At 39.3% G+C, this 20,556-nt stretch overlaps 1 protein-coding gene across 1 annotated transcript; it reads left to right on the top strand.

Moving 5' to 3' along the window:
• Window positions 1-10,187: 10,187 nt before the first annotated feature.
• Window positions 10,188-19,119, top strand: LOC104462665 (clavesin-2-like). The gene is made up of 4 exons (XM_010074703.1): window positions 10,188-10,289; window positions 11,111-11,221; window positions 13,890-14,110; window positions 18,820-19,119. The coding sequence occupies exons 1-4, from the start codon at window positions 10,188-10,190 to the stop codon at window positions 18,905-18,907; spliced, it is 522 nt and encodes a 173-aa protein (XP_010073005.1). The 3' UTR covers window positions 18,908-19,119.
• The last annotated feature ends 1,437 nt before the right edge of the window (window positions 19,120-20,556 follow it).

The raw sequence follows: 20,556 nt of genomic DNA, 5'->3' as shown, positions 1-20,556 counted from the left end.
TATTGTATACTTTGGGTCTGTATTTGTCTCTTGCTGTGACCCCACACCTGTTAGTACCTAACAGAAGATTTTGCTTGCTTAGACTGCTTTTTGTAGAGGTGAGAGAGCTTTGTGACGTTCTCCAGATACCCTCAACAACTGCATCCCTTTGCGAATGGACAGGTTGGAAAAGGCCACGTAACATTGGCTCTGATTTTGCTTCAGCTTGTCATACGCTGCTTTTCTTAGTTGCTGAGGAATGACTGTTGACTGTTCAGTTTAGTGGGGGTAGAAGCTTGCTCAAGGTTTAATGTTTAGTAATTTTCTCACTGATGTGAGTTCTGTATTTTCAGGCTCCTTTTGAGGTGCACGTGACAGTCACAGCAGGGGCATTTGGAGCTGTAGCATGAGTGACAAGTGGATTATGGTTGAACAGTTGTGTGACTAATAGCATGTATGTGCTGGATGGCATGGCATGGTGCAGTGTATGGTGCTGGTGGATGGGAAGCAAGTGACAGCCATCAGCGTGTCTCTCCCTTCCATTAAGTCCGTTCAGGCATACCATATGTCATTGTCCCTGTACTGGGGATTTAATTGTCCTGTTAGTATCAACCATTCATGTTGGAGTGACAGTAATATAAGAAAGCAGAAAATCTAAGCCATGCTGTAGAAGAGGGCTGTAAAGCAGAAGGTGGCCAAGTCAGAAAAGTAAAAAGGAAGGAGAGGGAAGCAGGTTCTTTTTGTGCACATTCTGAAGCCGTGCATGCTAAAAATAGGTTACACTGGTTTACTATACTGGATTGGACTTAAGATGCTACAATTTGAATAAAGTTTTAGTAGAGCAATAAACATTTTACAAACTATAGTTACAAATATTTTAAGGTGTTACATGTGCAACAGCTGCCTGGATTGCCCTTTGGGACATTTCCAAAAAACTGGGCTTGCAGTTGGGTATTGTGTCAGAACTGGAGGAGCAGCTCATTCCCAGCCTCTGGAAATGGAGCCTGTTCAGTGCTGCACAGATAGCTTGGCAGTGGCTACATTTTTTAAATCCCGGTTCAGAGAGGGTGATGTGTGAAGCTTCAGGGTTTTCAAGTACAGCAAGCCTTCATTTAGGTGGAGTAAGCCATTCACATTTTCGGCAGTCACTTGTGATGAAAAGATGAGTCTCAAGCAAGCCAAGCAGCTTGAGTTCATTACATAGGGAAAGTATGAACATCTACCTGGAAATCAGTTTTTTATTTAATTTGTCTGTTATCACGTTGGGTGCTTTGGCTGATGATGAACTTCAAAAATGGGACAGCTTTGGAAAGTGAAGTGTTTTCAGAAAAAACAGCTAAAAAGTCCTCATGTAACCTCAGTGATTTTACATTTTTCATCAGTGACTGGCTTGTTTGGAACTGTGCACTCTTACATGGTTTCCTTATATTCAAAAGGACCTTCCGGTGTTCAACTTTGTGCCCATTGCCTCTGGTTCTGTCACTGGGCATCACTGAAAAGAGGCTGGCTCCGGCTTCTTATACCCTCCCTTCAGGTGTTTATATACATTGATAAGATCCTCCTGAGTTTTCTCTCCCTTGTGCTGTACAGTCCCAGCTCTTTCAGCCTCTCCTCGTCTGAGAGATGCTCCAATCCCTTAGTCATCTTCATGGCCCTTTGCTGGACTAGCTCCAGTATATCTCTGTCTGCTTTGTACTGGGGAGCCCGGCACTGAACTCGGCACTCTGAATGTTTTCAGAGTTTGGTTCTTTTTCTCTGTGGGTATCCATGTAATGTGGAATGAGGCTACTGTTATTTTATTTTGCTGAGAAGAAATTCACGTGAGTTCCACTTTTAGGAAGAAGAGATCTACATTTCTGATGCTGGTCTCCGTCGATATGAATTTTCAAGAGTTCAAAAAGTGTGATTTTAGGATAGACTCCACCATCACATTTCTTTGTTGCTGGTAAATACTGAAAGCACAATAAACGTGCTAGCTTTGTCCTAGATAAAACAAATTATTTGCCCAGTTGTTGTGAATCTGTTTTTTACTGGCAGGGTTTCCTCCATAGCAGCTAGCACAGAGACAGCCATGCTTATATGGCTTTAAAAAGACAGGGGGTTGATGTCTGAAGTTGGAATTCAACAACAGTGATTTACGATCCTCCAGAGTAATAACCAGAATGACAGTTCTCCCTCAAACAATATTGAAATTCCCTGGGCTCCCAGGAGCATTTTACTTATGTGTACCACCAACAGTCATTCAGGAGTGTGGAAGAAGAGTGACACTGAGATGGAGTTACCTTGTAGGAAGTGTTATCTTTTCAAGTACCTTTGTAAAGATAAAGTGTAGCTGAGCAGTTCAGACTGAGGCTTTCTTGAAGCTGAAAGGCTGAAATAAATCTCCATTCTGCACTATGACAAAGACATTTGAACACTTTTTGTAACTGGAAATAGTTTTGTACTGTTGGGAACTGACCTCTTGAAAATTTGTATGCTGCGTAGTTCATGACACCTCTACTTTTATTAAAATATAATACTTATTAATGGATCTCAAGTCAGTTATTCAATTTCCCCATTAATTTAGAGCTTAATTATGCTGCATTCTGGCTGTCCTCAGCTGATTTTCCTTAAATCACTATCCCTCCAATTTTATAGTTCAGCTCAATTCTCAGGCCTCTCATTTGCATAGAGTGACAGATTAAAATTGGATGTCTAAAACAATTACTGCTCTTAGTGCCTACTGCAGTGATTCCTCATAGTATGAGGAAAGATATGGCTCATGAAATAATTTGAATCACTACAGTTTTCAGTCTATTGTATTATTGTAAATCGAAACTGACAAAGTAGTAATCCAATTTTAATGCATCCTGTCTAAAACTGAGAGTTGCATTTTTGGAGGAGTTTAGGATAATAAAATTGTAGGCAACAGCTTAGAAGTTCCCCATTTCCAGGGAAAAAAGTAATATTCTGGTTGGAGAATTGGTATCTTTTAACTCAGTAACTTGTTGGCACTGCACAGCTACACAATGTTGTTTAAAAGCTGCCACAACAAGGAAACTTGCATTTTTGCCTCTGTGCAGTATCTCTGTTCACCCTATCCATGTGGAGACCTGTGCAACCCGTTGCCTGGACATGTATACTGATATACTGCTAAGGATAGTCAGTTCAGATGTAGCTTCTTGCAAATTTTGACTGAAGCCAATCCAGAATTAAAAATCCATAGGTTGTCTCTGGTTCTTCTGGGATCTTGTCAGTTGGGATGATATGCGGAAATTATATGGAAGGCATAAGATTTGATATGTACTTACCCTATTTGAGTTTAGGTCTGCAAAATCAGTCTTGCATTTGACTGTAAAACATGGGTCCTCCATGTAGGAATATTTTACATTTCTCTGCCTTTCTCTGCAAGTTTTGAAGAGGGTCTAGAAAAGGAACATGATGAATATGTTTTTCTCCTGTGCATCGTAGTGATTTCTCTCTATCTCTCCCTGAATTAATTTGATTAATCTCTCCTATTTTCCTCTGCTCTTCACTTTTGTCTTATTTCTATGGTTTCTGCCTTTCTGCCTTGTCGTCGTTTCTTTCAATCTTTGTCTTAACATTATCTTAAGGTTTCCTTTTTTTCCTTCTGCTATGAAGGAAATGTGACATAGCACAAGAGGTCACATTTTGGCTGAATAAAACAGAACAAATAAGTGTAGCTCCCCTAAGACAATTATAGAAAAGGTGTAGCTTACTTACATTGGGAAGTGGTCAAGCAGAAGTTGGGGGGGGGTTTTTTTTCTGATAGCTACTGATGCTCCTCTTTGAAATGGCCTCAGGGCTGTGGGAGCCTTTTTGCATGATGAAAAGCATCATGACAGTAATCCTGTGGTCAGTGGGCTGTTTGAGCATCAGGATAGCCTTACTGACTAACAGAGGGTGACTCCAGGGTGAGGGTGGTATCAGCTGAAATGCTGGTGTGGCATTTCATCTCCTCCTAAACAGTTCCTGGCCAAAGATTTCTGCCTTCAGGAAACTGAGTATGGCATTTTTATGAACAGCAATTTCCTGCATTATTTTTATTCCACCAGCATTATGGAAGTATTGTTACTGTATTTATGCACAGCAGTTTGCAGTATAGTGTTTTTTCCATTTATCTGTAATCTTAATCTAATAAGACATTCACAAGCTGCCTGGAAAATGGATTTTTTTTTCCCCTGTGGGAATTTCTGTAGAAGAAATCACCATTTTATAATTGCCTATTGTAAAGAATGATTTTAATCACAGGAAAAGAAAACAGTATAGAAGAACCTTGTAGTGGTTTAACCCCAGCTGGCAACTAAGCACCTGGTGGAGGGGGAATGAGCAGCTCTATGGTGCTTATTGTTGACTGGGGTTAAACCACGGCAATCTAGTTCTACTATCTTTCTTCCTGTTTTTCTGGCTTTGCCAAATTAGAAAACAGCATCACACTGTGAAAAAGTTTTGGGGTTTTTTTTCCACTTTTTAATATCTCACCTGAAGTGTTACTTAGAATTAAAAAAGAGACAGTGTTGATAGTTGAAGACAGAATTGTCCTTGAAAAGTTATCCTCTTTAAAATTAAAGCCTTAGTTTTTCTAGGTTCAAACTAAACAAATGAGCCAATGGGAAAATATACCCAAAGCCCCAAGCTTCTGTCAAAACAAGCAAAAATTGCTAAAAAAAATTCACAAAATTTTTAATTAAAACTTTTAAAAAAATAAGACCAAAGCCTCTTGAAGTTCGTTTGCAAAAAAAAAAAAAAAAAGTAATTTCAAATGAAAGGTTTTATATAAAATATTTTCTTTATTAAGCCCATCTAATTAAAAAAGTCAGAGTGATCTGAGCCCTTTATCCAAATAGTGGAAGCACAAAATCTATGTAGATTTTTTATTTTATTATATTTATATATAAACATGCAGACACGTGGTCAGATGACTTTTAAATCCCTATCCACCTAATTAATTTAACCAATATATAATTTTTATGAATAGCATATTGGAATTAAAGATGGAGGGTTATCTGAAATTAAAACCGATATTTCAATAAAAAGAGCAATATTCTCACTTGTTGGATACCATCTCTCTTTCTTCTCATCTCATTCAATTTCACACTTTTCTGTATGAGCTGTAAGATTAAAGGACTAATAGAAATGAAAAGGAGGACTGCCAAAAGTTGGATTGTTTCACTGGAAGCTTCTTAGCAAAATGACAACATGCAGTTCTAGATAATTAAATCTTATTTTGTAGGAATGTCACTGAATGATGTTAATTTGCCTTTAGCAACTTTTGGTTGCGCACAGTAACAGAAGTTATTTGGGCACTTTTTGTTTCTCCTAGAAATGGTTCAATGTTGTTTAATAAAAATGAAAATCTCAAGCTAGGGGAGAACAGCATCATAGTCTTACAGAGAGAAATCACTAACACAGCTATTCCAGAGAACACACGAAATTTCACCACCATTGAAACCTGATGGTTTTTTTGGATCTGAACCTTAAAGAACATTTAACACAGAGTGACAGAGGGGAAGTCTTCTGTTGTTACAGACAATCTCATGGTTTAGTCATCTTTGTCTCAAAAGGAGTTTGGTTGCTTATTCCCCCCAGACTTATTGGATGTCTACCACTTTCCTGTCTAACTGTGTTTACAGTGAGCTTTTTCTCATTTGGTTGGTTGTCAGTGTTGTCCTTTTTTTAAAAGGGTCTTTCGTCACCTGTTGTTTATTCTCGGTAGTGTGTTTATAGGTAGCATCTACCTTCCAGTATTTGTTTTTATGAACAAAACAATCCAAAATCTTTTAGACTCCACAGATGTACTTTTCAGTGTCTTTATCGTCCTACCATACCATTGGATAGGGTCCCAGTCTAAGGTCATGCCTTGAGCATAGGTGATCAGTCTTGACACACAAGTTACTTTGTTTTGAGATGTTGCAATTACCCTTGTCATGGATAGATGCCTGCAGGAAGTTTGATATTAGGAATGCCTTGTTCTTTCATACCTACAGTGAAAGTTACAGTTTCGGGGCAAGACCTGAGTTTCCTTTCCTGATGTGGACAGCAGTGGCTCTTGAGTCCTCTGGTAATTCAACTCTTGGGAGTACAGGGGAAGTGAAATATTCTTTCTAATCAGAGCCTTTTGTTTCTGTGATTTTCCATAGTTTCCTCTTTAACATGCTAAAAATTAAGTTTAGTCATGCTGCCTCTTGCATTAGACAGAATTTTTCAGTGTTTTTCTGGTGGAGCTTTCCATTATGAAGATCCTATTTTGGTTCATTGTAATGATTTTTTTTTTATTTTATTCGTGAAGTGCGTGACTTTTTGAAATAGCTGGAGGAGACTTGAATTTATTGTCTTCAGGAATAACTTTTAAGTGACATTTAAAATATTAATATTTTAGTATGCTATCTTTGAACTTGTAATTTTTGTTATGAAGATACAGTTTTCACAGTTTTGACTCTGTAGACTCTTGTTGCCTGCAGATGCTATGGCCCGGATTCATCACAGCACTCAAGCACAGTCTTAAGTAAAGTGTGTCAGTGTGTTCATGATATTTGTCTAGACAGTCCTTTGAAGGATGTCTTTAACCCTCAAACGTGACCCCAGAGCATACGTGCCCAGCCACTCTTGCAGTGTTAGTTGGTGGCAAGGTGTGTCCAGATGGGCTGCTTGCAGCTGTTGTGCAGCACGCTTGTGGGGCCCTGATGTGGCTGGGCTGCCAGTGCACCTGTGGGTACGCAGCAGTCCCTGCGGTTTCTAAGGCTGCACTTCTAAGAGCTGTGCAAACAAATTTGATTCCAGTACTGATTTCAGATGGGGGGTGGGAGATGCTGGGGCTAGTTCTTTAACAGTAGACTTCAGAGGTTTAAATGTAGACACGATACCCAAGGAGTGGAGAATGCTGTGGGCTTTAAGAAGTTCTTTAGTTTTTCACATTTGGCAACAATGAAAAAGGTGGGTCATCTTTATTGTCTCTATGATAACAGTTCTGACAGCACTAAGAAGACTCACACTGATTTTCAGTAGAAATTTTGCACTTTTGGTACTGTTGAGGATGTCATATGATGATTTTGCTGTTGTTGTATGTGCTATAAGTGGTTCTTCTGCTGGACACAGGGGAGAGTGGGACCCTCTACAAACCCCTGTGAGCTTGTACAGGTGATGGCCAAGGCCAGCACAGGGTGGGATGTGGTCCCAAGCAAGTAGAAACCTGGCTGCTTAGCATGTGCTGAGAGCAGTAGCAGGCAACAGCAGCTGGGTCCTTGGACAGCAAGCTTGCGGAGACAGATTGTATAAATTATGTGAGGCAGAGAGGTAAAACTGCTGTGCTGTAAGTGAGCAAAACCATGCCATTGGAGACAGAAACCTGGTGAGGCAGGTGACTTGAGGTCATTCTCCAATGCTGGCTTATAGATGTTAGAGGAGAGGTCAGTTACTGCCGTGCGCTGGTAGTCGCCCAGTCCTGGGAATAGCAGTGTAGGGATCTGCCTCTTCCTTGGCAGCCCACTGTTAGTTGTCACTTCTAAGCCTTGTGTGACAGGGACTGTGATCTTTAATAGTAACTACCTGCTTGCCTGCGCCTGTGGCATGGCTATGTCCCAAACTGTGTTTGTCAGAGGCACGCAGGTTGTGTTCTGCTGCATAAGCAGAGGTTATTGTAAACGCTAAAAAAAAATACACACGCTGTGCATATATAATCAGTTCTTTTTAGTGGTTTGGTAATACTCCATCAGATTTATTACTTTTCCAGTCAAATTCACAGGTCACTTCATGGCTGATCTCCATTTCTTACTGTTTTCTGGCATGGGATTCCTTTCACTTAGAATTCATGTGATTCATGGGTTACAGGCTTTTCTGTTGAAGTGCAGTTTGTCTACAGAGGCAGCTGTGACTGCCACCATGCTTGTGACTTAATCTATGTAAAAAACCACAAGAACCAGTGATTTGGAAGAAATTCCTACCTGCTGTTTGTGTAGGATGGCCATCTGTCTGGCAAATCCCCATGTGGAAGTCAGATATGTCTGAAAAGAGCCAGACAGCCTTCTGACACCTGTTTCTTCATCAGCTGTAGTTGCTTGTCCCACTTTTTTATTTTCTCATCCGGTGCTGTTGAGATTGGGTTTTGGTTCTGCGTTCAGCAGCTTTTCAGTTCTAGTCCCAGCACTGTGTACAGTGCAGGGTCATTCTGAGCAAATCACCATTTCTCTTTCCAAGCCCAAATTCTGGGAGTTCCTAATTACACCTTAGGAAGAGCTCCTGAATTTGGGCACCTCAGTTCACTCACAGAAATAGTTAAATACCCAACTTCTTTAGTCAGTTCTGGAAAATGCCTTCAGACTTGATGAAAAACACTGAGACAAATTGGCTTTTAATATCAAGTGGTGTCTTCTGTTTGAGGATCCACATATATTCATGACCCTTCATGTAAATGGATTCTAGGATGCAGAAAAAGATAGTGGAAGTGTCAGAGTGGTAATTTCCAAAGATACTCCTTTTATCTGCTAGAAATTTAATTTTTATAAATAACTGAGTATTGAGAACTCATCCATTCTGAGCCCACAGTAGATGATGAATACATTTGTCTCTTGGCTCTGAATCTGTGTGTGTGCACAGTTGTTTGCCTGTTGCAATCTTCTGATTCCCAAATTGTCCTCCGTTTCTGTGGGAGAATTTTTTTGAGCAATACTGAACAAACATTTAATAACTTGGTGCATGTAGGTTTTGGGGAACTTGTATTCATTTAAAAGCTTATAAAATAATTCAAAAAGGCATGCAATCAGAAATGGCTGGTTTGCTTTGCTTTCTTCCATAGTGCCTACATTATAAAAAGTGTTTGACCTCCACAAGGCTTCACACAGTTACCATTCCAGAGTTAACTCTGAAGATATCTTCAAAGACATGTAGATGAAACTAGCAAAGATGTCTCCTGCAGCTCTAGTGTATGCTCTTTTGTGTGGTACACAGCCTGCTGCACTGGACTTCTTTGCTGGAGCAGCAACCATGATAAAGCAAATAAACACAAACCTTCTGTAGATGAATAGTATCTCCTGCAACTAAAGGTTAAGTGTCATCCAGTGATTTATCCTTCCTAATGTATTCATTGGATTGCTGTGATAGGGACATGATTTACTGTCTTGTACATCAGAGGTTGTGTTCTCAAAATGATGTTTGGGGATTTATGATCTTGCACAGGGTGAATTACATGTCAAATTATCAACCATCCTGTTTGACATTTAGTCAGCGCTGACAGGAACTAGGCATTTAGCAAGATGAGGCTTCTGCAGCAGTCTTTCAATAGGATTGTTTTATTTCAAGGCTGTTGTTAATGAAATGTTTCTGGAGAAGATCTGTAAAATAGACTGTTGATTGCATTAACTGTTGTGCTGTGGCCAGCCAGATGTTAGTGGTGTGTGTTGTAGCTGTCATCCTCCCCCTAGATTGCCTTCTTGGTGGAAAATATTTCATCTGGTAATCCACCAAGTTGTTGCAATTTGGAGATGGGTGGCACCCTGATGTAAAGACCTCCTGGCTTAGGTGTGCCTGCAGTATTTGAGTGGTACTTTTGAGAGGAGCAAGTGACTTCTTCTGGCTTCGTTATTCCCACAGCTCTGTACACATTTGCAGAACCAAGGAAGTTTCTTTACCCATGCGCTTTTTGAAAGTATATTCCTATCTGGATACATTTCATTAAAGATTTCCTTCCTACAGTTCCTGCCTTCCTTCTCTGACAGTTCTTGATTGGTTTATAAAGCTTATGACTTTTTCTTGGCCATTTTTTCACTGTGTGCTTTATGACCTTAAATATCAGTATGCTTCAAATGGTGCTTTGTGGATTATATCTAGATTGTTGGATGCTTCTATGTGGCCTACTGTCTTATCTCCAGAAGGGACAAAGTATGTCTATTTGCGCAGAGTGCACCATTTAACCATTTGATTGCCTCCTTTTGAGCCTCTGATCCCACTGACACACACCTGAAGCTGCCTTTACTGCATCCACACAGGAGGAGGAGGTGCAGTTGGGAAGCACATTTGCGTTTATACCTGTATTGTCAAGCCAGAGACAGGAATCGCTGCTGCTGTGAGAAATCTGGTTTTGATCTAAGTGGCTGCCATGGCTGCCTAGAGTGGACCACCTGTTGAATAAGGTTCAAATGAAAGCCACTCGTTTAATGTCTGTATACCTAAGCATTGAGAAGGTTCTGACATAACCCGTGAAAACAAAAGGGGACATGAATCAGTTTACGTGCCTGTTTACACCTCTTGGTTCCTTGCTCAGTACTGCAACTCCAGGCAACATAGGAGACGGCGGCAGTTTATTGCGGTGTTTGAGCGTATGATCAACCAGACAAAGACAAAATGAGGACACGCGATGAATTTGGCAGTAGTATTCCAGGACAGAGTGGCTGTCCTCTTCAAGCTGCCAAACCCTCTGGCATATTCTTTTGACTTAGAAATTGAAAATGCAGATCAGAGTATTTCCTAGTGAGTTGCCTGCTCCTTCTGTTTTTCAGTATGAAAAAGAAAGTCATTGCTTCAATACAGATGTACTGTCTCTACATTTAAGCTCCCAGAATGCCTTCGACTATGTGACAAGAATTCCTGTCATGGATATTGCATAACAGTTTATACATAATATTTAATGCATTCACAGTTTTATGAAATATGAATAATACTGCAGACATTTTGAATAGTAGTTTAGATTTATACTTTCTTTTTAAGGTGGAAACAAGTGAGACATTTCTAGTGCTCTTTGATGACACTGGAAGAGTTGAGATGGTTACTATTAATAATTAATAAAATCCATGGAAGTGGAAAGGAGAAAAAAATAATGTGTAGATGGATTATGGGCAAATCATAAATCTTTAAAGCATTTCTGGAGGTTAGAAATGCTCTTGTGCATTCAAATGCCATTATTGGAATACCATAGCTGTCTCAGCACACTTCCTCACTGCTTTGTCCAGGGTGTGGTGCTGCTTGGTGTGGAAGGTTGGAACTCAACTGAGAGGACACAGTTTTGAAGAATGTTTCTTCTTGTTTAAGGTTTATTGTTAAAATTAAAGCATTCAGCATAAAAAAAAAAAAAGATTTGATGCATGTACAACTTCTGTTAAGAGTCAACTCACTTTTTATGTATTTGTTTCATGACATACAGGACAGTTTTCCAGCTCGGTTTGGAGGAATACATTTTGTCAATCAGCCGTGGTATATCCATGCCCTCTACACGGTTATACGGCCCTTTTTAAAGGAGAAGACACGAAAAAGGGTATTATTCTGTTTAATTGTCCATTACCTGGCAGTTGTAGTCAGCGGATCTATCATACTCTTAATAAAGTAGATATACACAATATATGAGCTTGCTGTTGGTGGAAAATATTTAAAAACGTCTTTAACTGTTTTAGAAACTTATACAGCATTATCTTTTAAGGAATCAGTCAAGCAGTGCACTTAAGTGTCTTTTAAAATGTAAGCATATGCTTTCTCCTGGGTTATATGAAAATGTTACCAGCCTAACAGTTTCTATTAAGATTATATTCAATTCAATTCTATTCAATTTCTGCTAAAACTATTTCTGTCTTTCTTTTAAGAACCGAAGTAGTGAGTATGAAGTCCTTTCTTAGTGTGATTTCCTTCGCATTAGCATGAACTAAAATACACATCTGGTATATAGTAGTTTGCAAATATTGATTTGAAGAAAAACCAGTGAAAGGAAATTTGTGTGCACACATCTGTGCATAAGCACGGGCAGTCTCTGAGATGTTCCTGAATTTGCAGCATTTGCATCAGTGCAATTAAATTAGACCTTGGTGGTGATAGCACATAGAATGGTATTATTTCTGTAACAGGAAATTTGTTATCCAGGAAAACACAATCAACATCACATATAAAGCTACTACAAAGAATGTGATTTTTTTTTTTTTTTAATTGGATCAGATCTCTAAGCAACTCTGTATTTTCTATCTTCCCACATGGCCACAATGATTCTGATTTTTAGCTGTTTTTTTACTGACAGATTATGCTTGAGCAGCCTCTGGTATTCACAGATTTTGAACTATAGATCACAAAGCCTTTTATGTAATATAATCTGTTATAAATATGCAAATAAACACCCATTTTGCGGGATTCAGTTGCACTCTGTAGACTACAACTTCAGCAAAGAACATTATAGTGCCAAAAATGTTTGAGACCTTTTAAAGTAAAGGATTGCATATGCATAACCAGGTAGTAAAGTACAGCTCATGGGTATGTTGCAATGTTAAAAATAAGTGAAAAAGCAGTTGAACATGGGTGCTTATCAGTTAGCATCTAAATTTTTATTGAGACTCCTGAATCAGTGGCATATGTTTTCAGAAACACAGACTTTTTACAAGTGTTTTTGTCAATACTGAATACGTATAAAAAGTAGTCAGGTTTTTAAATATCAGTTTAGATTCCAAAACTTAGTTTCAAAATGTGAAAGTTATGCCAAGCACATAAAATTTAAAATCACCTTTTAAAAAAAACCTCAAGGGAGAACATGATTGTGAAAAAAAAACCCAACAAACCCAGCAGAATTATCTGTAGAATTTTATCAGGCTCATTATTTACCTGTTGTGTGTATCCTGAATTATTTTGTATTTTTTCATATGTCTGGTAGATTTGCAACTGGTAGCAAATAAATGTACTACTAGGCATGTATAAAAACAATTGCTAAGAAGTAAAATATTCAGTTGGAAAGGCACCATAAAATAAATTACTTTTGCCATTTATATTTGTTCTTTCACACAAGGATAAATTCCTTTCTGAGGCAGAAAAACATTACCGGGATTGCATGGTCATTTTAAGCTTCCTGTCTCCACAGCTGACTGGAAGATGGGCTGAAATAGGCAATACATGACAAGCATATATTTGGTCTTTTTGTCTTTCTGTCTTTTGAATTTAACTCTTGTTAAAGAGCTGAGCTTGTTCTGGATACGAAGGGTGTTTAACATATGGATGTGAACTGTGCCATGGCACTTGCTGCTACTCCCAAAAAGTGAATCCTGACCCCTTTTACTTGCTAGTCTAGAAACAGCTGCTGGGAGCTGTCTGTGTATCCATACCCAGGAGCAGGCATTTCCTCCCCATGAAAGGTCTGCAGGTCCCTAGTATCTGTGGGAGAAGGCTGTCTAAATCCAGAGGCGCTCTGTTTCTAGTGCTCATTGGTCACACATTCCAGGTCTCTGGGGAGAAACAATAAGGCTAAATATAAACAGAAATACAAGTATTCATGTACATATACATATACATTTCTATAAATGTAAAGCATATCTGAAAATAAATCAGTCTACCAAAACACTGATGGAAAATATCAAGTAGTCCATCAACTATTCCCTCATTGTTGTCATTAAAATTATTTTCCTGTTATTACTTCATATATTGTCAAGTATGGATGGTAGTTACTAATACCACCATATTAAGGATAAAACTCTTTCCATTGGAGTTTTCATTACACTTCACTATTTTTCTTATTTGTAGAACTCATGGCTGAATATTGAAAGTCAATATATATTCCTTAATGTATATGTAAAATATTAATTTTATTTATTATTAATGTTCTTAATTTATTCTCCTAATTTAATTCCCAGGACTAGGGAAAGCAAATAACAAAAGGCAGGCAGTCCGTCTGTCTAATCTTCAGTCTGTCTAGTTACCTGACATCAGTTCTTGCCCTCCTTAGGCCCCTTGTCCTGCAAACATTTAAGGTCATTTATGATTTAATAATTTTGTAGGTTTATGAACATAGTCTGGCCGTGCTTAAGGCAGAGATGACGTGTGCATTAGTGGCCATCTCTGTCGGCCCAATGCAGCCAGAATATTGAAACTGTACGATACCCTCTAATAATGATGATGTGATTTGGGCTTTGATGATTTTTGTGATCCTGCTTTGTTTTTCCCTGCATGTGTACATACAGATATTCCTGCATGGTAATAACCTCAACAGCCTGCATCAGCTAATCCACCCTGAGATCCTGCCTTCAGAGTTTGGAGGAATGTTGCCCCCCTACGACATGGGAACATGGGCAAGAACACTGCTTGACCATGAATATGATGATGACAGTGAATGCAACGCGGACTCATACAATGCTCCTGCAAAAGATATAGAAAAGGACCTGTCTCCCAAATCCATGAAAAGGTGGGTTAAAGGCACAGTGGTCTTCTAGTATTGCCATGAGGTTAACATTTGCTTTCCTCCTCTTTTATGAGGCTGCAGGTAGTTCCCTCAGTTTATTATGGATGAGGACCTTTTTTTTTTCCCTTTCTTAAGAACATCGCTGTTGATTATAGACCACAGCATTGATTATTACCCATGTGAGTTGTGAGCTCAGTACAGCTAATTATTTCCATGGTGCCATGGTATCCAGCAGCCTGTAGGGTCCAGGACATTTAGAGCGTCTGAACTGTGAGTCACAGTGACTGCACACAACATGATGAAAAGTAATGAGGAGAACCAGGACAAAACTTAGTGCCAGTACTCGAGTCTGGCAAACATCCTGGTGTTCTGATATTCTTCTCTTTCAGAAGATACAGTATAATTGCTTGCTGCATTTTACCATTCAAAATCAAGTAAAGTTTGGGGAGAGGTTAGTTACCTCTTCAGTAACTATGGAAGCACTGAGGTGATTCACTTAGGAGGGGTAAATCTGGTCCAACCTTGACAGGGCAGTAGAAGAGAAATGGAAAAGGTTACAGCAGGATGAGAGAAAAGGTTGAGCAGGGCAGCAAAAGTCAGAGTGCAGCTCATGAGGGAAAGGCCTGGCAAGGAAAAGAACAAACAGGGCAGAAAACAGTATATAAAGTCATTAAAATTAAGTCAGAATATGCTAAGCTGAGAATTCAGTTTCAGGAGATGGCATTTGATGCAAAGGGAGAGATACTCTGGAAGCAGATCAAACAGAATCAAATATTTTCAGGCTCCTCTGCCAGGAAGATGATTTTGGCTGGAAAATGTTGCATAGACTGGGGAGGACAGTGTGGTTTGAAAGGGAGGTATTTTGGGGGAAATAGAGAGGAGGCAACAGGAGATTACCATGGGAATAAAAAAGAAGAAGCAGTGAAGTTTAAGGATTTTGTGTTGAAAAAAACCTACAGTGTATTGAAAGTGGGAAATAGCAAGACTTGGATGGGAATGAACTAGGCTAAAGAGAAGTTAAAAAAGGTCCTGAAGCCATATGACAAAGATGCAATTAACACAAGTAATGGAGAAAATGGGACAGCAAAGAGCCAGGGGAAGAGGAAAAGTGAGCAATAAGTTTATATATGATTTGCATGTAATACAAGAATTATGAAACAATAGAGAAGCTGTCTTTGATAGAAGGGTAGAATTTAGGAGCTGAAATGCAGAAGTCTTACTGTTGCCAAATTAAGTCATGAGAGTAAATAGCTTCATCCAAGGATGCAACAAAAAGCATGAGAAGGCCTGTGACAGGACCCTTTGGAGGAGACTTTTACAGATTATCCTGGGCAAGCACATTATTAAATGGAAAAGCAGTGGATTGACCAGATTCTTCATTCTTCCTCGAAGAATGCTTTCTCACGCTTACCTGTTTCATTCTCATTTAACTTGTGCTTGAAAAGTCTTTCATGCAGAATTATCAAATTGACATTCTTTTAGTCTGGGATAGCTGACACAGTAGGAGACATACTGCAGAAAATAAACATGTTGAAATATGTATCTATATAATATTGAACTGAAATTTCCTCACCTTTTTCACATTCATTTTCAGTCAGTGTGTCTGCCGTACCTGCTGGAATCCTCCTTCCCTACTGTTGGATATAAAAAGTACTAAGCAGACTTACTGTGCTAGTACCAAGTAGAAGGGAGTGCTAGTAAGATGGACAGAGAGTCCCAGGACTTTGATGTATTAAATGCACAGACTGTGTTAAAACAGAAATAGGAAAGTTAAGGTAAAACAGATAAACTCTATTTCTTTAAAAATTAAACTTAACTTTAATTCTGCACCTGATGGATTTTTTCTCTCAGTTTAAAACTACACTCATTGTGGTATGTTAGTAGAGAAGGAGGTTATTAACATATGAAAAACTGTGACAGTAAGTCAGTGAAAAGTGCTTAAATTCATAGAACAAATTTCACAAGCATCTGACAGTTCTCCAACAATTATCTCGTTTAATTTGGCTTGCCATTATATAATTAGTTTATTGCTATGAAAGAGTATCCTTTTTAAACCAAACTCCTGCTGAGAATTAATTTCTTTGTCACTCATTGTCATGGTTTGACCCAGCTGGCAATAAGCACCATACAGCCGCTCACTTGCTCCCCACCACTGGAATAGGGTAAAGTAAGTAAACCAAAAGCCACACACACAAACAAAGCAAAACAGGGAATTCATTCACTAGTTCTCATAGGCAGGCAGGTATTCAGCCATCTCCAGGAAAGCAGGGCTCCATCAGGCATAGCAGTGACTTGGGAAGACAAAATGTCATAACTCTGAATGTCCTGTTCTTCCTTCTTTTTCCCCCCGGCTCTGTATGCTGAGCATGATGTCATATGGTATGGAATACCCTTTTGGTCAGTTGGGGTCCACTGTCCCAGCTGTGTCCACTCCCATCTTCTTGTGCACCCCCAGCCTACTCGCTGGTGGGGTGGGGTGAGGAGCAGAAAAGGCTTTGGCTCTATGTAAGCACTGCTCAGCAGAACTAAAACATCCCTGTGTTATCAACACTGTTTCCAGGATGTTTTGCCCCCACATAAACCAGTGACATTCCTCCAGATCTCCTTGAACTTTTGGTAAATTGGGTGATCTGTGCTTGAAAGGAAGGCTGATTGTGGGGAGGATGGTGGAGATAAGCAGGAATTAATCCCGCCTGAGACCTCTGGGGAGAACATATTCACATCATGTGTCACCATTGCACCTGTCTCAGCAGTCACGCTTAGCCTGTGGCTGTATCCACCCGTGACTCTCAAGGCTGAGGCACCCACTGGAGACCTGCATCCTCTTCTCGCCTAACCGTGTAGGGCAGATATCTGCAATGATCAACTTTGCAGGGTACCTGTGTGTGGCTTTGATTACTCACCTCTGCAATGGGACTTTGTAGTACAACTCTGTCCTACTGTGTTTTGTGAGAATTTATTCAGTAATGTCTGTAAAGTTATTTGGGAGATGTAGATAGAAGGTGCTGTAGACTTACATAAATGTTTTTCCTTTTACATACCTTTATTCATGGATTGCGGCTGAGTGGAATGAAACGTGACAGTAAATGTTGATTTAAAACTGAATGGAAACCATTTCTCTTTCTTCAAGGCATTTAGGATCCTGAGCTTACAACCGATAGATCAGGATTTGTGCAGTTTCATTTTCACATCGGAGAGTCTGGAGGCCCTGGGAATTTATGGTCAAAACTGCCTCACTGGGAATTTGAGGCCAGGTGTTTTAGCCTTTCTGGCTGCCCTTCATTTCCCCAGATGAGAGCTGGAAACCTTGGCTGCTCAGACATTGGCAGCCTAGGAAAAGGCTCAGTCTTCTATTAATACTTACATTCAGTTGGGAATCCTTTGAAATTAATATGCTTCCACAGTTTTTTTTTTTTTTTTTTTGTCTTGATGAACTGGATTTTCCAGGAGTACAGCTTCTCACCAGCAAAATTTCAATTAGCTTTGCACTGGCATGGTACCTTGTGAAGGTTTTAAAAAAGCATTTTTAATTCAGTGGTTTAGCTTTCTGCCTGAGGAACTGACCAGCGTTCTAGATGAGGGTTATTGTACAGTTTTAATTAAAAAATTTTAATTATGTTTATCACGGGATGGACCATCAGCTTTTTAAAGCTAATTTTCTTGATTTTAGCATTAGTAAGAGAATGTGGCAAGTATTATTAGAAAATATCCTTGTGTTTAAAGTTTTTACCTAGGTTTTAATTCAGATTTTTTTTCTTGTGTTTTTGAAGGTTTTCTTTTGATTTTTTTGAGAAAGACCAAATTGTCTCCTGCTGTCAGCCTCATTCATTGGTTTCAGTGGATAATGCCAGGTTATAAGAGTGGGGGATTGACTCTGAATGTTTATCTTAGGAAAGGTCAGAATTCATAAAGGTTTTTCTCTGTACTGTAGCCCTCCAAATGCTCCAGTCCGTAGCAATGCTGCAGTCACAGTGTGCTTCCACTGATTAAAACTAGATGTCTACATAGTGGAGAGGTACAGATGCTCTAGCCATCTCAAATCTTTACAGAAAGGAAGAGAAATAGGCATTTCTAGCATGAGATTCATCTCACTAAAGGAAATGTTTTAGCAAGGGTTACTTTTACTGTACCATCCTTCTCTGCTCTGTTTATTTGAGCTAATAAGTGAGTTTGACAGATGTGTCCACTGCTCCAGAAATCCTGCTGGCCACGGCAGGATTCCCTGGTGTTGGCTTAGGAGCTCGCACTGTTGCACTTATGTGCTATTCTGCAAAGGAGCAACTTGTGCTTCCAGGTAACACATGCCACTAATTGCAGTGTGCCATTAGCCAGCTGGGTTGCTGAATAGTACCTTCTTTACCAACCCGATGTCATATAACCTTCTGGTAGAGGTTCATTGCTTCAGTCAGTACAAAAGACAGCTTAGTTTGCCCTCTGTTGTATGCTGAGGATGCGCCCTGGTTCACTGAAGAGAAGATCCACCTTATTCCACCTTTTGCTCCTATGTCCACAAACCAGCACTAAGCCCTTCAAAGACATGTAATCACTCCATGAGGGTATTTTCTGACCATTTGCAATGATCAGATGCTCAGGAAATGCCTTACCATTATTTTTAAGCCCTGGCAGAAATTAAAATAAACTAAAGAAAGCTGACGTTTACCTTCATTTTTCTTGATCTGGAAATGTCAAATAAACATGTTATTCCTCTGCAGGTCTCAGTCCGTTGTGGATCCTGGGGTACTGAAACGCATGGATAAGAATGAGGAAGAAAACATGCAGCCTTTGCTTTCACTTGACTAACAGTTTTTGAGCATCGAACATGAACTGAGGTGGAAGGCACTACCTCTCACAAGCAAACCGTCAGTAAAGAGTGTACCAGCTGGAATCCTATTTACTCACGTTAATGTAGCATAATGACAGCAGGCAGCAGGTTTTACTATTTCTGCCTGAATTCTGGATGCCCTGGTGTGAAAAAGAAGAGGAGAAAAAAGAAAAATAAAATTAAATAAAAATAAAGAGGAACCAATAATTTATTCTGTAAGTGCCAACTTGTTTGTAAATACAATATAATCCTCCAATTTGACTCTGTAAGGTATGGTAAACAAATGCTATGGAAATGAGTGACTGTTAAATATGTCAGTGAAGTGCACCATAAAAAAAGAGAAGAAAATGTATGTGCACTCTCACATGCACACACAGAGAAACACATACTGGACAAGGAAAAGTATCAAAGCCAGTTAAATGTTGTCCTTCTCATAGGAAGCCATATTGCAGCTACCGTATTGACTGCTGTTTTGTTTTCTCTCTGCAATGCTCAAGTAGTGTGCAAAGATAAAGAAGGAATATAAGAATGCGGAGATGCTGTAATCAGTCGAATATTTCCTAACTGTAGGAACTGATTTCCCAAATAACATTGTGGTTTAGGATTGTGATTTAGCATAAATGATGTAGCATTGTGAAAAAGATAATGGATGAGCTGGAACCAACTCTTTGACAGCTTTGTTGTTTGGCTGTATGGATCTGTGAGGTTTCTTCCTTAACTTTTCATTTACGATTGCAAGTAACCTGGCTTGTTACTCTAATTGGAGTTACTTTTCTTGCATTTTGGGTGCACAGCAAGAAATTTTCCAGAACTCTGTTCTCCCTTGGGATGAGAAAATAGTCCTCTAAATATAATGTAATAACTGATATTTGAAAGTAAAGCCTGGCAGCAAAGGTTAAAAGTTAATCACTGAGAGACTGGAGATACATATATATTTTTACCAATCTCTGACAAGCATACAAGGTGGCATTGTTAGACAAGTATATTTGATTGAAGGTTTATACAATAAATCATACCTAGTCGATGTACTTAGATATATTAGAGATTGTATATTGAGACAATGTCATTATTAATATAGTAAAACTTTCCATAGAAAACAGCATCCCACTCCAACCAAGGATTAATATGAATAAGTTGTAGTCAAACATCTCAGCCTATGTGTTTAGAACATTTTTGTTTTGGTTGTATTGTATCTGTATATATTGAACATGTGCCATAATAGAGAAATACATTTTACCTCAAAAGGGCAACAGTTTTGCTAGGAATTGGGTAAATCAGCTGAAATGCGGGGACTTTGTCATCTTTGCTGTGTGCTGGCTGATGTGGGTGCAGCCTGTTGCATGCTGAGGCAAGAATGTCATTCTTAGTAGGACTTAACTCTGCAATCAGAGTGAGAAGACACAGGGTACCCACCAAGGCATCTGAATAGTTAGAGGTATTGTAAGAGCATGTCGGGGCAATGCAGGGATTGGTTAAGAATACACTGACCACAGCGGAGGAGATAGCTCACAGCAATGCTGCCTCCCCAGCGCCAGAGTTTAAAGAATATCTTCTATCACTTCAGCGATCACTGAAGTTTCAAAGTCACTGGTTGTAGGTCATCTCTCCTCACCCAGGATGATTGCAG

This window comes from Pterocles gutturalis, unplaced genomic scaffold, assembly GCF_000699245.1.
Source record: "Pterocles gutturalis isolate BGI_N339 unplaced genomic scaffold, ASM69924v1 scaffold34912, whole genome shotgun sequence".
Classification (NCBI taxonomy): domain Eukaryota; kingdom Metazoa; phylum Chordata; class Aves; order Pterocliformes; family Pteroclidae; genus Pterocles; species Pterocles gutturalis.
This window is presented reverse-complemented; position numbering and strand designations above follow the sequence as displayed.